The sequence below is a fragment of the Alosa pseudoharengus genome, unplaced genomic scaffold (assembly GCF_046254945.1).
Source record: "Alosa pseudoharengus isolate Yale_2024_CS ecotype anadromous, Long Island Sound unplaced genomic scaffold, YU_APseudo_1.1 YU_APseudo_1.1_scf_8, whole genome shotgun sequence".
Classification (NCBI taxonomy): Eukaryota; Metazoa; Chordata; class Actinopteri; order Clupeiformes; family Clupeidae; genus Alosa; species Alosa pseudoharengus.
Window position 1 is genome coordinate 14107634 of NW_027468870.1, and position 16530 is coordinate 14124163.

At 41.3% G+C, this 16530-nt stretch overlaps 2 protein-coding genes across 2 annotated transcripts in view; both read left to right on the plus strand.

Annotated features, from left to right (window-relative positions):
- Positions 1-1361: 1361 nt before the first annotated feature.
- nsrp1 (nuclear speckle splicing regulatory protein 1) lies at positions 1362-4636 on the plus strand. The gene is made up of 7 exons (XM_076273627.1): positions 1362-1401; positions 1928-2015; positions 2248-2304; positions 2444-2572; positions 2826-3033; positions 3354-3456; positions 3660-4636. The coding sequence occupies exons 1-7, from the start codon at positions 1382-1384 to the stop codon at positions 4426-4428; spliced, it is 1374 nt and encodes a 457-aa protein (XP_076129742.1). The 5' UTR covers positions 1362-1381; the 3' UTR covers positions 4429-4636.
- A 438-nt stretch (positions 4637-5074) lies between these two features.
- The window catches only part of lars1b (leucyl-tRNA synthetase 1b), a 30272-nt gene continuing 18816 nt past the window's right edge, over positions 5075-16530 (plus strand). The window contains exons 1-16 of the mRNA XM_076273788.1: positions 5075-5165; positions 5787-5908; positions 5997-6084; positions 6188-6268; positions 6410-6547; positions 6734-6895; positions 7201-7313; positions 7403-7466; positions 7553-7620; positions 7801-8026; positions 8144-8231; positions 9398-9474; positions 9593-9646; positions 10162-10302; positions 10412-10489; positions 10610-10695. Coding sequence (XP_076129903.1) covers positions 5160-5165; positions 5787-5908; positions 5997-6084; positions 6188-6268; positions 6410-6547; positions 6734-6895; positions 7201-7313; positions 7403-7466; positions 7553-7620; positions 7801-8026; positions 8144-8231; positions 9398-9474; positions 9593-9646; positions 10162-10302; positions 10412-10489; positions 10610-10695 — 1592 coding nt within the window. The 5' untranslated portion in view covers positions 5075-5159. The remainder of the gene's footprint in view (positions 5166-5786; positions 5909-5996; positions 6085-6187; positions 6269-6409; positions 6548-6733; positions 6896-7200; positions 7314-7402; positions 7467-7552; positions 7621-7800; positions 8027-8143; positions 8232-9397; positions 9475-9592; positions 9647-10161; positions 10303-10411; positions 10490-10609; positions 10696-16530) is intronic.

Consider the following 16530-nt stretch of genomic DNA (forward strand, 5'->3'; position numbering starts at 1 on the left):
TAATATTTCTGTCTCTGAATTGTAAGGCATACTTGCCACAATGTAGGCCTATTCTGCCAGTGCACTTGCAGAATAGTAAAAACTAGTAAACACGTAATAATTGTATAAATGTAGACAAATGTAATAATAAATAGCCTGTAAATATCCCCAATTGTTTTCATAGTTCCCAAAGACTGTGCACTGCACCCAATTCAGTTTGCAGATAACTGATCCTTTTGAGTAGCTGTGGAGCTGTGGAGATGTGATAGCAGATCAAGTGTGACCTCCTCTTCTTCTCTATTTCTCCCTCTAATTTGCTGTTCTTAATTATAGCAACTTATGGAAATCTGTAAATACCAACACCCACAGTCCTATATCTAGTAGATAGATAGATACTTTATCTTGTGGAAAATGCATCAAGTAGCTTATAACACACTCATAGGCACAACGAACAAGATAAACACTTACAACACTTTAAGTGAAATACAATTTAGATAGTCTATCCAACAGATTTTGGATTTCAGGCAGGGAACTGACACTGTGATGCAGTATGCATACTGTAAGTGGAAGTGATGCAGTCAGATGTCATGGTAGAGGGTGTGGAGGTAGTGCAAAAAAAAAAAGCTCTGGATTTGTATGTCTAGCAAGAATACAACAGTTGTGAGATTTTTTTTTCTGGAGGTTTGTCAGTGAGAAAACATGCAGTGTGCAGAAGTTCCATGCATTCCCTGCAGCAAGGCCACCCTCTGTAAATGTATGTTTAAATCCTGTGCAGTGGGGCGGTGGTAGTGTGGTGGATAAGGAGCTGGGCTAGCGTGCAGTAGCCTGAAAGTTGTCGGTTCAATTCCCGGCTTCCACTGTTGTGCCCTTGAGCAAGGCACTTAACCCCAAGTTGCTCCGGGGATAATGTGATCCCTTGAAATATAGCTGACATATGTAAGTCACTTTGGTCAAGAAGTGTCTGCTAAATGTAATGTAAAAGTGGTAATCTCCATTTTGCACTTGTTTTACACATCAAATTTAAGACACATGTGATAGATGTACGTACCATTATGCAAGGCATGTGGGACAGAGAAAAAGAGGGAAGACATTTGTGGGGGGAAATGGGCTGAGTCATATGGCCTACAAAAAATCTGGATACCTTTGCATACTAGATGTAAAAGAAAACAATTAACTACACAATCCAAACACCAGGTCCTCATGGGCTACAATGATCACGAAATGCTGAAAGTCACTGTGACTTTTTAAATTAATAATTTAACAAATTAGTAATTTGTGTATTGCAGGTTGTCAGGGCTCATCAAGTAAAACGGGCCTACTCCTGCTCAATAGGTGGCGGCAATGTACCTAAACTGGATTTTCTCAGACGAACAAATGAAGAACAAAAACAAGACGGGGAAACATGGCGGCTCCTGTAAAAAAGTGAGTTCGACTCGGTTCGACTATCATTCAATGCATAGAAAAGTAACTTTTTGAATTGTATTCCTTTGAATGTAAATTCATTATTAAGCAAATGTATAATCTATGCATCTGGCCAGCTAATAGGCCACTCTTGCCAGCTAACTAGCAATACAGTTTGTTTGCTAGCTAACTTAGCTAGCTACGTCAGATGGCTAATAAATAAATAGTTATTACCTCGTATAGATGCCAGCTATCCAGCCAATGTACTGTGTTTTTAATGTTTCCTGTACAATATTGTTGTAACTACAATACCTTCTGTTCCACACGACTGCACTTAAAAGCATTATAGGTTATTAAGTAGAAAGTCATGAGTACGCACCATAGACTAAGTAACGTTATGCACACAATATTTTGGTTATGCACAGCCATAACAACCGAACATAAAAATGATCTGCTCATTGCTGTGCTCAGATATCGTTGTGAATACATCAACTAGATAGTTACCTAATCATAACTAACCTTGTACTCTCCTTCTGTTCTATTTCAGATACGGGTTAATCCTATCCCAGAAAAAAAGCCAGGCAGCCAAAACTCTCCCAGCATCATCTGTGTTTGGAGATGATTCTGACGAAGAGGTAATGAACTGTTGAAAGTAATGCGACGTTGACTTTATTACTCAGGTTAGCTAGTAAACATGGTTAATATATGTCTACCAATGTAATGTATCAAAGATTGTTAATGTTCTCAGGACATGAATAAAGCATGTAGGCCATGTTTACTTGCCTTGTTATATATGATTACTTTGAAACAAAGTAGCTGCTGGGTGACTGACCAGTCAACTGACAGTGTAAACATGTTTTTCCTTAGACATCAGTTGGGAAGAGTTTGCAGAAGGAGGCCATTAAGAAGAAGATGATGAAACAGGTAGGATGACTGTTAATTAAATGAAAAACATTTATGAATGCCAAATGTGACTTCTGCCACTGTTTTGTTTATTACCTCAGTCTCCCCAACTACCTGTTGTGACTGAGTGTACAAAATGGTTTTGTTATTTTGTTATTAGACCAAGCTGGAGATGCATAAAGCACTGGAGCAGGACAGTAGTGTTTACGAGTATGACAGTGTGTATGATGATATTCAGAAACAAAGGCTTGAGAGTCATCAGAAAATCCTTGGAGGCACAGACAAGAAGGTAAGTTTAAAATTCCTGTTAGTTTTACCTACATGCTATGCTATATGCTGTACCCCATGCTTTTACCTAATTTCAACAAACAATTGCACTTTGCAGTTAAATTACCAGGGAAGCTCAAGAAATATGAATTATTGTAACTGAAATGAAGTGTCAATAGATATCAGAATATCAAGGTGCCATAACCTGTTTTTGAATCTCTTCTATCCAGCGCCTCACATTTGTGTGTAATTTGTTTTTACAAATTCCCCCGCAGCCCAAGTACATAAACCAGTTAATGAGAGCAGTAGAGGAGAGGAAAAAGGAACAGGAGCGTAGAGATGAGAGAAAGATCCAGAAAGAAAGGGAAGCTGAAGGGGAGAAGTTTGCAGACAAAGATGCCTACGTTACATCTGCTTACCGGCAAAAGCTCAAAGAAAGAGAGGAGGAACTGGAGAGAGAGAAGAGGGAGGAGGCGATGGAAGGTAAGAAACACATGTGATTATTTTAAAGATGTAATCAAATACCTCCACATATCTTGACCCTATGAAGAGTCATGTTAAATGTGTACTCCTTTGTTTAAAATATCACAGATAAGTAGTAACAGGAAGATGGGAGGTGTATGTCCACATTAAACATTTTTACCTTGACCTCAGTATCATGTTGTTTGATGATTGGACATGGCTGGAACATGCTAGTTGGGGCATCCTTGAGCGACTCAGTAATGCTTTGTGATCTTGTGTATTGGCATATAGATTTACCAGACCCCAATCTGTGCTATCTTGTTTGTGTTTGAATACTGTAGCTGCCTTGGATGTGAAAAAGCAAAAGGACCTTAGTGGGTTTTACCGACACCTGCTGAATCAGCAGGTTGGAGAAGAAGCAATACCTGATGGGACTACTCACAGGTAAGCCACAGAGTTACACTGAGAATGCAGACTTTAGAGCATGGTGTATTTGCTATATTTTATAACTTGGCAATCTTGTTCACCACAGACATTATCAAAATTCTCCTATCTTAGTTTTAAGGACCTTTTAGTATAGTAAACTGACAGTGCTTAAGAGCACTTCCTTAAGTCCTCTTGATATTAATCTGCTGTTTCTTTCAAAGGGATGTGAAACCAAAGGTGAAAGAAGAGTTTACACCTCCTCCATCTCCTCCTCCTCCTCCACGTGACATTGACTCTGCCGACGAGGACGAGCCCAGAGACGTGAAGACCGAGTTTAACAAGTCGTCCCACAACAGCGGCCATTCCAAGCGGCAGTACAGGAAACAGAGATCCCCCTCACCAGGCAGTAGAGAAGAGGACAGCAAAGACAGGGACCGAGAGAGGAAGAGGGACAGAGAGAGGGATAGAGACAGAGAGAGGGATGACAGGCACAGTCATAGAAGGGATGAGAAGGAGCACAGGAGGGAGAAAGAAAGGGATCGAGAGAGAGATGATGATCGGAGTAGAGGAAGAAAGGAAAAGGAGAGGGAGGACAGACACGGGAGGGGTGAGCCTAGAGACAGAGAGAGAGATAGAGATAAGGCTAGAAATGAAGAGAGAGAGCGTGAGAGCAGAGAACAAGGGAGCCACAAGAACAGAGAGAGAGAGAACCAACAAGAAGGAACCAACAACAACAACAACAACAATGACGACAACAGAGCCCAGAACGACAAAAAGGAGCGAGAGAAAACGTCAGAGAAAGAGAAGAGTGAGGAAAAGAAAAGAGAGACGCCCGATGAGGAGACGGCTGCAGCCAGCACCGCCCCTGAGCCCAGTAAGTTTGCTAAACGCAGCAACGAGCAGACGGTCAGCTCGGCCAGGGAGAGGTACCTGGCCCGCCAGATGGCGCGGACAGCAGAGAAGTCCTACATTGAAAAGGAGGAGGACTGAAAGACGGAGGCAGAGACTCAGAATATGCATATTAAGGATGAAATGGAAGGGGTTGGAATGGGATACTTGGTCATTCTGCTTGGTGGAATCTAGAGGTGGAAATGACAAAGTGAGGGTGATTGTAAAAGTTGTTCTTTTTTTGTTCATGTACAGAAATGTCTTTTGTGAATAAATCTTCCACTAGTTGTGAAAAGTGGTTAACACTGTACTTTGATTGATGTTTCCAAGTCTTTGCATTTGCACACGGTATTAATTATCCATATGCCTGCTGGCAAATTATCAACAAATGCAAATGTAATAAAAGGTACAGTAGGTGTCACTAGCTATAATGATCCATATCATTATATCCATACCTAGAACAAATATATCTGGAGGTAGTGCAATATATGTTTTTTTACACCCATCTGCCCATTTTCATATTACACATCAACCACATGTCATTCATCCTAATAATTATTGTGCATCAGTTAACAGATATTCCTTTAAAATATATATAGAATTATAATGTATCAGCGTATACTTTTAGTTCCAAAATCTATTAATCTTTTATTCAATCAAGTTTATATTATCCACTATCTGAAAGGACCATCAGAAAACTTGATTTCCCACAATGCTACAGTATCTGGTGAGTTGTACACGTTGCATCTCGCGATAGCTACGCAGTCGCTTGCCAAGGAAGCGTGGGTTTTCATTCAGGTTCGCTAGATTAGGTTCTTGAAAGTTTTCTTGAAATGACGGTGAGTACAATATCTCTCTATTATAACAACGTTTCCGTTCACTTTTTATTTGTATAAGGCACATGGGTCTAGATAAGTTATTTAGCCTGCAGAAGTTACGTTGACACAGATGTCTGCCGGCTAGCAAAATGACGCAAATGCTAGCTAACGTTAAGGCAATAGGACCATGCCTGTGTTGTTGCCATTCTCATATGGGGTGTCTTAACGATGTTTTAAGATCAGCTGTTCTTTTGTAAGATCAGTGTTTTAGGCAGTATTGTTGTTTTTTAGTTGAGAGCTTTTTTGCAAGTTTTGAATTAAATACCTCTGTTAGCACGTAATGAATATGACAAAGCTAGTTAACTCACTCAGCAGTACTGTCAGTATGATTGGAAAGTCCAACCAGCTGTCATTACAAGCATTATTGCGCAAATAGCAATAAGCACTGTCTCAAAATTAAGAAAATAACTGTGTTGCATACCGCTTTATTCTTGTTTAATGTTCCTGGAGTGATATTTTGTGAAAATCATGATTTATTATCATTGCCAATGCATTGCATCAGCTATTGTTACTTTTGAGTTGTTGCCCAGTTTCGTTAATAAGATGCCAGTGATATCAGCGGTGTTTGTTTCTTTTCTGCAGGAACGAAAAGGAACTGCTAAACTCGATTACCTGAAAAAGATCGAGGAAGAGATTCAGCAAAAATGGGATAAAGAGAAAGTATTTGAAAGTAATGCTCCGACCACACTTGGGGAGAGTAAAGAGTGAGTTTCTAACAGTTTGAATTAAGTCGTATTGGATGGAATAAAAAAAGTGGTAATTGAACCCTGTTTCTTGGTTTGTTATTTCCAGGAAGAAGAAATATTTTGTCACCTTTCCGTATCCGTACATGAATGGAAGATTGCATCTTGGACACACTTTCTGCCTCTCTAAGTGTGAGGTGGGGTCCAATCTCATCCATAGTCATGTAATATGCATTAATGCACTGTGAATACTGGCATAGTTGGCAGATTTTCTAATTACTCTTGGCTGTTATGACACAGTTTGGTGTTGGATACCAGCGCCTGAAAGGAAAACAATGCCTCTTTCCATTTGGACTTCACTGTACTGGGATGCCTATCAAGGTAAGCATGTCGCTTTAAAAAGGTCAAACCAGGTTCTAACCAGTCACTGTTCCAATTTTAAATACCTTTTTAGTGTTGACACATGATAGTTAGAGTGTGTGTTTGTGCTAGTCTAGTGTCTAATGTTGTATTACCTTATAGGCCTGTGCAGACAAGCTGAAGAGAGAGATGGAACTGTATGGGAACCCACCCCAATTTCCTGATGAGGAAGAAGAGGAAGAGGAGAAGCCCAACGTGTCAGATGAAATCATAATTAAGGACAAGTCCAAAGGCAAAAAGGTGAAGACTGCTCAATATTACACTATGGACAGTATCACCTTGAGGTGGGGGTTTGTGCTGTACATTTGCTCACAGGACTCAAGCCACTCTTAAATAAGGCAGAAAGTTTAGCTCAATTTAACACCTTACTCCTTGAAAATGCATCCTAGTCCCAGTGCTGACATTCCCTTTCTGTATTGGTGTCAGAGCAAAGCAGTAGCCAAGGCAGGCAGCTCCAAGTTCCAGTGGGACATCATGAAATCCCTGGGCCTGTGCGATGAGGAGATTGTCAAGTTTGCTGATGCTGAGCACTGGCTGGAGTACTTCCCACCTCTCGCTGTGAAGGACCTGAAGGGAATGGGAGTTAAGGTACAGAGGAAAAAACTCAAATGGCCTCAATATTGTGCTGAATGCCATTGACTACATGAGTACATTACATTATTATAGAACAGCAACAGGAATCAGATTGTATGTGTCTTGTCTTGTAGCATGGTACCTCAATATTTGGCAGACTGTTAAAATGTTTTTGTATTTTGTATTTTTATATCTTATTGTGTCTTATTATTTGTAACATTGACACAATTGTCCTCTTTGTTTTTAGAGAAATTATTGTTGAATCTCCCAATATCAAAATGTTTCTTTTAACATGTGCTCATGTGTTGGGTCTGTTTCAGGTGGACTGGCGTCGTTCATTCATCACAACTGACGTGAATCCTTTCTATGACTCCTTTGTGAGGTGGCACTTCATGACTTTGAAGGAGAGGAAGAAGATCAAGTTTGGAAAGAGGTAGTTAGTTTGTTCTCTGATCTAAACAACATAATGTTTATGTATTCTTGTTGCACATATTTGGCATTCTTTATGGTCTTATTCTACAGATACACCGTTTACTCCCCCAAAGATGGTCAGCCTTGTATGGACCATGACAGACAGACAGGAGAGGTGAGTTATTGATATGTTGAAGAAATTTCTATTTTCATTTACGATGTGCATCGACAAATCTTCTTAAAATCTTCACGCCACCATAGGGAGTGGGCCCGCAAGAGTACACGCTGATCAAGATGAAGCTGGTGGATCCTCTCCCAGCAAAACTTAGGTGTGATTTGATTGACTTGATTTTCTGCTTTTATTGTCAAAGTTAGCAAGTACTTGCAGTATTCTATAGTGTATATTTTGGCTGAATTGTTGGGAAATAACTATGAATTATTGTTAATTTGCAGTTTATTTAACATCACTACCTATGCACTGTGGATTAATTCACCCTGTTTGCATTTAGTGCCCTCAAAAGCAAGAATATCTTCCTGGTGGCAGCGACCCTACGGCCCGAGACCATGTTTGGTCAGACCAACTGCTGGGTGCGGCCAGACATGAGGTATGTAGCCTTTGAGACGGCCAGTGGAGAGGTGTTCATCTGCACGCGCAGGTCCGCCCGAAACATGGCGTATCAGGGCTTCACCAAACAGAATGGAGTGGTGCCTGTCGTCATGGAGCTCCTAGGTCAGGTTAGTAAAGGCAGTATGGTCTCTTTTGAGAGAACTTGGTAGTTGTTTGGCTGCTTGGTATTGTTTTTGAGATCGGAGATGATGTGCCCTGACCCCATGGTTGCTGTTGTTGTGCAGGATATTCTGGGATGTTCTCTCAGTGCTCCGCTCACGTCTTACAAGGTCATCTACGCTCTGCCCATGCTCACCATCAAAGAGGACAAAGGTACTGAGACACTTCCCCCTCACCTCATTTCCCTCTTTCGTCCTCTCTCCCTCTTCAGTTCTACATATGTATTGTAAATTCGGATAATGTACATACATAAATTAACACTCTCGCACTCCCTCTTGCACCACATCATAGAGGTGCCAAATGCAAGCAAGCACAAGCTCTACATACAGCCTTTGGGTGTTTCCAGGACTTTTCTTTTTTTAAAGCACATTGCCGTTTACTGAGTGTACCTCTGGGTAGCTGTCTAATGCCCTATGCAGACTACATGATTTCAGCCCAATTTTGCCACAATTTTGTCGTAGCCGACAAATTTCCAGCTTTGTGCCGAATGTGAAAAGTGGAGAACGATGCCGAAGGAGGAACCGTCTTGTAATGTGACATAATCAACGACCCGCGATGTATTGTCTGCGAAGTTCCAGGACTCCGTGACCAAAAGTCTAGCATGTCAGAATATTTGGGGAATCTCTTACGACTACTGTGTTTGAGACACTATGACTACGATGAAGGCTATGATAGATAGGCTACATGATCTTGTAATGTGGCCAATCTACCGACCAAGACGCAGGCAAGAATTTGGGGTGCTCTGATCGCCTGACATGGTAAATCGTAAAAGACCATCGTGAAAGACAAAAAAAAATTGTGTATTCTGCATAGGCCATAACCCAGCATCTTACATAGCCACTACATCGCCATTCTCATACACCACACACACACCACAGGGCTCGAGGCCCTCTCTGCCTGCTGGCACTGCTGAATGGAAGCGGGCATTAGTCATCAGGGAGTACAGGACAGTATGCCAGTTTACAGTACAAAAATGGCTGTAGGGCCTCAGGCTAACTAACCAGTCTGATGCCATGTTCTCAACATTGAGTCATCGCTGATATATATATTTTTCTCATCTTGATGCGTTGGTGTTGTTTGTCTTTCAGTAAAATTGAATTGTCGGGTTTGTCTCTTGCTCAATTTCAGTGGCATTTCCGCATTTGTGTTAAGAAGCTTAGTGTAATCTCGAGGCACAGGGCTCAAGACTATCCATGTAAATAAGGATTTGTATGGTAACCTTCAACATTGTCTGCAAATGACAGTCTGCATGGCTTTGTGGTTGCTGTGATTTTGTGTGGCTGACCTTGACCTTGACTTTGTGTGATTGTTTACCTCAGGCACAGGCATTGTCACCAGTGTTCCATCCGATGCTCCTGATGATATTGCCGCCCTAAGGGACATAAAAAAGAAACAGGTGACCATCTTGCCAGACCATCATTCTCTACTTTCAGAAACTGTTGGCAAGTAAATCTGGTAAATCGGTATACATCATACTGAAAGCAGTGCATTTTCAAATCCCTGTCTTTGTTTAGGCACTGAGGGAAAAGTATGGAATTGAAGACAAGATGGTCCTGCCCTTCGAACCGGTAAGCAGATGATATATATCCAGTTTATATTCCACTGTAGGCATATCTCTGAAGGCTGAATGTTTTTTTCCAGAATTCACAAACCCACAATCAAAAGTGCTAGTTTCTCTGTTTTGCTGTCTGTTACTGTATTGCAGTAGTAGTAGTAGTAGTAGTAGTAGTAGTAGTAGTAGTAGTAGTAGTAGTAGTAGTAGTAGTAGTAGTAGTAGTAGTAGTAGTAGTAGTAGTAGTAGTAGTAGTAGTAGTAGTAGTAGTAGTAGTAGTAGTAGTAGTAGTAGTAGTAGTAGTAGTAGTAGTAGTAGTAGTAGTAGTAGTAGTAGTAGTAAGAATGCACTTGTGGACATTGAAAACCTTGCAGAGTTGCTTTGCTATTCTTTGGTCCCACTATTTTCCATACCAAAGCAGTTGTGTCTTGCAGCCTGTGTCAAAAACAATAAGAGAGATTTTGTTTGTGCAAGTATTTTAAACAACAGAAAGGACAGTTTGAGTTTGAGTCTTGTTTCCTGCTCCCTTAGGTGCCCATCATTGACATCCCCGGGTACGGGAACTTGTCTGCGCCGGTGGTCTGCGACGAGTTGAAGATCCAGAGTCAGAACGACAGGGAGAAGTTGGCCGAGGCCAAGGAGAAGGTCTACCTCAAGGGCTTCTACGAGGGGGTGAGACCTGGTCACAAGCACAGTCACAATCACGAGGACGTCTCCTGTTTTACTGTTGTCATGGTTATTTGGAATGGTGGGGAAATGCTGTGTGCTTCCTCACATGTAGATTATGCTGGTGGAGGGATACAAGGGTCAGAGGGTTCAGGATGTGAAGAAACCAATCCAGAAGATGATGGTGGAGAAGGTATGAGAGTTTACCAATGAAAAACTGAAATTGGCTAATAATTCCGTCCCCCTAACACAATCTGAATTTGAGAATAAACCTAAAATGTAGGGTAAATTCATCTTTATTCATCTCCCATAGGGTGAGGCTTTGATCTACATGGAGCCAGAGAAGCAGGTGATGTCACGCTCAGGAGACGAATGTGTGGTGGCACTCTGTGACCAGTGGTAAGTGTGTGTGTGTATGTGTTGTTTGTGTGTGTTTGTGGGGATGTATTTTTACAGAGAACTGCAAGGATTAAAGTTCTCCGTCGTAGGACGGATTTCCGTCAGTTTGATTTTAGAAATGTCATATTTGGTATCGATGCAGATCCGATGAGAAAAAAAATAGGAGGGGGGGGGTGGACTGCCACCTTTGCTTTTCCTTTTCCTTTTCCTTTTTTAAGGCAACTACAAATATTAGGTAAATGTTTAAAGACCTAATAGTGTTCTTGAGAACTTTCTGTGTCTCAATCAGTGACCGCTCAAGAAGATAGCCTATGTCAGCCATGAGTTTCGCTTTGTTTATGTTGTAGCTACACACTTGTCTCGAGCGTTTGCTTAAAAAAAGAACACGTATGGACAGGCTTGGAATTTCACCATTCCGGGGGCAAGGCCATTTGGCCTTCAGTTGGGCATATTTGGTGGGGGGCACAAAGGCCACATGTCAGGGCACCAAGGCCAAAGTTAACTATAGCCTACAGTAGTAGGCTATAAAAATGATCAAAGTTTTATTTAGCCTATTCACTGCAGTAGACCTGCATCACTGTATGAAACATTACAAAAACATGAAACATGACATATTACATAGAACTGTAAATCATCTGATCATCTAATATTTACAGATATATAGGCTATATATAACAACATTTATTATGACCGCCGCTAGCGAAGCTAGCGAAGCGGTCATATAGGGATTGTCAAAGTTTTTTTTTTTTTTTTTTTTTTTTTTTTTTTTTTTCCCGTCATCTACTTCCTGAAATTTTGGTCAACGATACCTGGGGCACCGAAACACCGGGGCACATGAAATTTGGTGGGTATGTAGCCCCACTAGACTTTTACGGAAAAATTTCGTTTGGTCCCCGGGGGCCACTCCCCCTCCGCGCTGGGCCCCCCGAAACCCAAAAAATGCAGTTTTTCCTAAATAACTACCTGAACCGTGGCACCGAGGATGAAGAAATTTTTATGGTATGTTGGTCTCAAGGGCCCACATCAACTTAGCCCATAATCACTCATTTGTGATTTGCACCCCCCCGGTAAAAAATGAAAATGCAATATCATTCTGCTTTAATCGCCCCTCTCTTCAGTAAAGACGTTCAGAACTGCACCAAATTTTATGTGTATGATTAACCTGACATTCTCTGGGGGTATGCCAAGTTTCGTAGAATTTCATCCATGGGGGGGTCTAAAAAATTAAGTTATGTGTACATTTAGTGACTCTACACTCATTGGCCTGTAGATGGTGGTGCACACATATACACATGCACACACACACACAGGCACCCACATACTATCGGTATTAGAACGGCTGATACATAATTACAAATTCAGTAGGATTAAAAGAAAGCCAAAATAAATATTCATCATCATCATCATGGCTGCATTTCCAGTATTGGCGATAAGTAGTCGTTTGTCCACTAGATGGCGCATCGTTGCAGTGAGACGTAATTTTGTTGGAAGTTAATCTAAAGTGGGTTAGAAAGACACTATGCTTCCTATAAGGACAAGACTGTAGGCTACAGTAGTTTACCGCAGAGAACGTCTAAGGGTAGGATGATTTCTGCATGAAATGTAATTCCCATTTCCTCTTGAAGCCGAAATAAATCTGAGAATGTTTATCGGACATGCTTGTTTTTTACTGCAGGTAGGCTACGTTAATCCTATCAATAGCAGAACGTAGGTAAAATAATGTTACCGTTAGCATGGTTGAGTGATGGAGGCCAATTTGATTATTGATGTATTTGTAGAAAACCATAAATGCGTTTATAGGCTACCAAGCAAATCGATAACAGCACTAATTGTATCTTTCGACTGTCATCTCATTTGCTTATGACCATAACCTAGGCTACTAACAGGAGCTAAGTGAGTTAGCCACAACACGTTCGCTACGTGATGGTTTTTTAATGGAAAATATATAGGCCTAGGCTACCTGAAAGATAACCTGTCTATGATCCCGTGATGATCTACATCTCCATTTAAACCAGATGTTTTAGAGCGCACGTTGAGATGTATTCAGGGCAGGGCTGTACCTACACATATTTGTTGCACGTGCTACAAAAATCATTCTTTGCGATGGATGATTTAATACCAACGTTACACCGGTCAGATACAGTTTTGCCTATGGCTATTCCGTGAGACTGAGGCGCTTTTTGTTTGTTCGAAGTGCGTGTTTAGGGTGTGAGAGGGGAGTCGATGTGCTTTGATTCCAGCTTGGTAGTTGTAGTCTATGCGATTAAAAAACACGTGTGTGTGAAGTATCCAAACAATGACAACGCTTTCATTATGGCTGCTTTAGCCACAGACCTTGAGTTACTGTACAGTGGGTTGGGTTCCATTTAGAAGTGTCCACTTCATTCGCCCTTTCCGTGATTCACAGCTACGTGAAATGTATTACTACTGATATGCAAAACTATTAACTTTTCGCCAAGAGGTGGCAGCTTGATACTGTAAGGTGTAAGCCATTGGTTCCAACGGATATTTTATTTGGGTCGCCAGCATAGCCTGGTGACAATTTGTGTTGTGTAATAGGCCTAGCATAGGGCCTACCTTATATAGCTTATAGTTTGTTAACAGTCACGGTTTTGTCATGCAATGTCTATGCATTTTTGCATTTAGAATAGCTCTAAAACCGGGGGGCGAACACGTCGCAGGGGGGGCGCCAGTGCGTGGATATCTCAATCGCAAAATTAAACAATATTTCTATCGGGCGCCTACCATGGACTAGGCTGGGTGAAAATCAAAAGATTGCGTCAAAAGATTGAGCTTAACCATGGACCTCATGGTTGCAAAATGCAAGGGAACATGAATCAGCATATTATTTGCACAAACAATAACGGAGAGTAGCTCTTCAACTTTGCCCGTTAAAATGTGTATGAACAGTCTCGCAACGCATTTCATGAAGGCCCTTTTGGACATGTCAGTTATTTGCACCACTGGGTAAAACGGCATTTTGTTTTAGACTACTGGTATTTAATTTGTGCATTGACAATAAAGCTGAATATAATTTGAACTAGATGACTAAACCTATGCATATGTAGAAGAAGAAACATTCACAAAAATCCATGACATGACCTCTCTTCTTGATAGCCGTTGAAAACTGCATGGAACTGACAGGGATTGTTTTAGTTTAATAATAAATAAATAAATACATTATGCTGCTACCTTCTGCTTTTCCCAAATACAATGTAGCCTACAGGTGTACCTTTCATCAGTCCAGTTGCAATGGATGGACTATGATGAACTGCCCTACTTGTGATTGTTTAGAGATTTTAAAGGTTTTATAACAATGTTACAGATTTTTTGGCCCAGAAACAAATCTATTCACCTTTGCAGCGCCAGTAGGCTACTTTGTGTGCGGAATGTGTGCAAACACACATTCCAAACAAGCATACACAAAAGTTTCAAGAGTGGGGGATGGAGTAGAAGATGGAGACAAATTCATTAATATGATTTATTTTCGCGGAATGGATGTGCAGGACTGAGCGGCGGTCATATTTTGTACCGCTACGCGGTACATCTAGTTTTATATTTGGCCTGTTATGTAGAAATCATGTATTGAACAATTTAAGCACAGCTCAGCTTTAAGAAACTCAAATAGCCTAGATGCATGCTTAGCATTTTGTGATCATTAAGGCTACTTTCACAAACTCTTAGTCAGCTGTCCTCTGATTTACCAATATCTAGGCGATATTTGTAACATTTATTTTGTATTTGGCCCGTTATGAAATCATGTGGAACAATGTAAAAGCCCAAATTTGGAGACATCCATGTATGTCGAACTTTACTGCAAATTCAAAACTGGATTACTCTGGAACGGCTAACTGTACAGGGGACTGCTTTACGCCTTTGTGTTCGGTAAGGTCTCCTGTTTATTCTGATATATGGTTTGTCATGTGTTAAAAGAAGGGTTCGTAAAGTATTCCACCGAGATGAATGGGTAGGGAGATCATGGGACGCAAAACCTTCAGTAGAATGTATGATTAAATTGAATTATATTATTTACTTTTCTCGCGAACCGTTCAACACAGCAATTATCGGCTAACATCGTTTAAAAGCTGAGAAAAAGCTCTTTCATGTGATACTTGTGATGTCTGTGTGATGAATAGGCTACTTCGCGAGTAGTTCAACTGAAAAAGGGTGAATTTGGACGCACTTTCTTTCTTGCGCTGTCACTTTCTCCACTGCGTAAAAGACTAAATTAATTTGCGCCGTGAATGCTAAGATTATTTTGACAGGCCACAGGCTAAATAAAAATCGCTATTAGTAGGACGCAAAGCAGAATATTGAAAGAAGGGGGCACCAAGGCCACCGTGGCCTGTAAACCTCTGATTTTCAAAGGGGCCTCACGGCCAATGCAAGGGGCTACGACGGCCATGGCCGTCGTGGCCGCCGTGAAATTCCTACCCTGCGTATGGAGGACTATAACGGTCTAAAAGTTGGATTATAGTGACACAATCGAGACAGCTGATGAGGTTGGCCAATCCGTTTAACTTTTTTGGATATGAGAAGAAGCGTAGGCTGTGTTCTTTCCGTGCATCAATGTAGACAATTTCTTACTATCGCGAACTCTTGTCAGGGGAGGTCATTCATTTTGGGTGTCTCCTATGACTTGAACAGATAGCCTGCTATGCCACCCGATGTAGGCTACTATTATTGTTACAGTTTTTAATCAATGCAACTAACATTATGTGTAAAGCGACGCAATATAAACCGTAGCCTATGCAATCAGGGATGGATTACTGCATGGGCCTACCGGGCCCAAGCCCAGGGGCCCAAGGGGTCAGGGGGCCCTGAAGCCCAAGCCTTTGCATGGAATCATTGCCTCAATATCAACAAATCAGGATGTAGGATGTAGGCTATGAATCTGATTGAATTTAGTATTGGCCATCCCCAAAATGCACCAGAATACAGGAAATCACATCAAACAAATAAAAAAAATTCTGGGGGAGGACCCCCAAACCCCCCCTCCCACATATACGAAAATGAGTGGGGGGCCCTTAATACATCTGGGCCCAGGGGCCTGAAAGTTCATAATCCGCCCATGTATGCAATTTATTATCCCGTCTGTTATGACAACAATGTTTTTCACAATTTGCGACGGAAGGTTTTGACTGAGCGTGTTAACATAAAATAATAATAATATTGTCACCATCGCCAACTGTCGAGTAAGGGGGTCAGTCGTGTTTGTGACGCAGACAGCCTTGTAGCCTATTTTGCTTAGGCCTAACTTTTAACGACAGTAGGTTGTGAGTGTATGTTGACAAAAAATAATCATGTAATTAAAATAGTTAACTTAAAACTTTGCTACAAAATATTATTAATGTATAGCACAAAACCATAACCAGTAGGCCTACCAGAACCTCGCATATTAGTCATGATTTGTGTGCGTCTATTTGGCAAGGCCACTAGCTGTCATGGATGCGTTGTTGGAGGAGAACTAACAAGCCATGGTGTAAAGAAATTAAAGTGCCAGGGGTTTGCTTTTGCGCGGTTCGCTGCAAGAAAATTGTTTATGGATGCAATAGGAAAACGTTTTAGCACGCCACCAATCAGAAGGCCGCCATAAGGTTAACGTTCGTGCACTTCAGGACATCTTCCCTACCTGGTGCAACTAGCCACCACGACAGAGGTAGGCTACGTTTATCTATGGCTGACCGTTTTTACGTTTAGAAAGTAGGCTACGCATGTTCTTTCATAGCGCAACACGACCTGTCCTTCACCATATCGCAACCTCTTGTCAACCTTATACAATCTGTTGCTGAAGACAAAAGCGCCGTCTCCAGATTGTCGTTATCAAATGCGCAG

Coding starts and splice junctions, on each gene's coding strand:
- nsrp1 (XM_076273627.1), top strand. CDS start 1,382: ATGGCGGCTCCTGTAAAAAA. Junction 2,016..2,247: donor GAGATGATTCTGACGAAGAG/GTAATGAACTGT, acceptor GTTTTTCCTTAG/ACATCAGTTGGGAAGAGTTT. Junction 3,457..3,659: donor CCTGATGGGACTACTCACAG/GTAAGCCACAGA, acceptor TTTCTTTCAAAG/GGATGTGAAACCAAAGGTGA.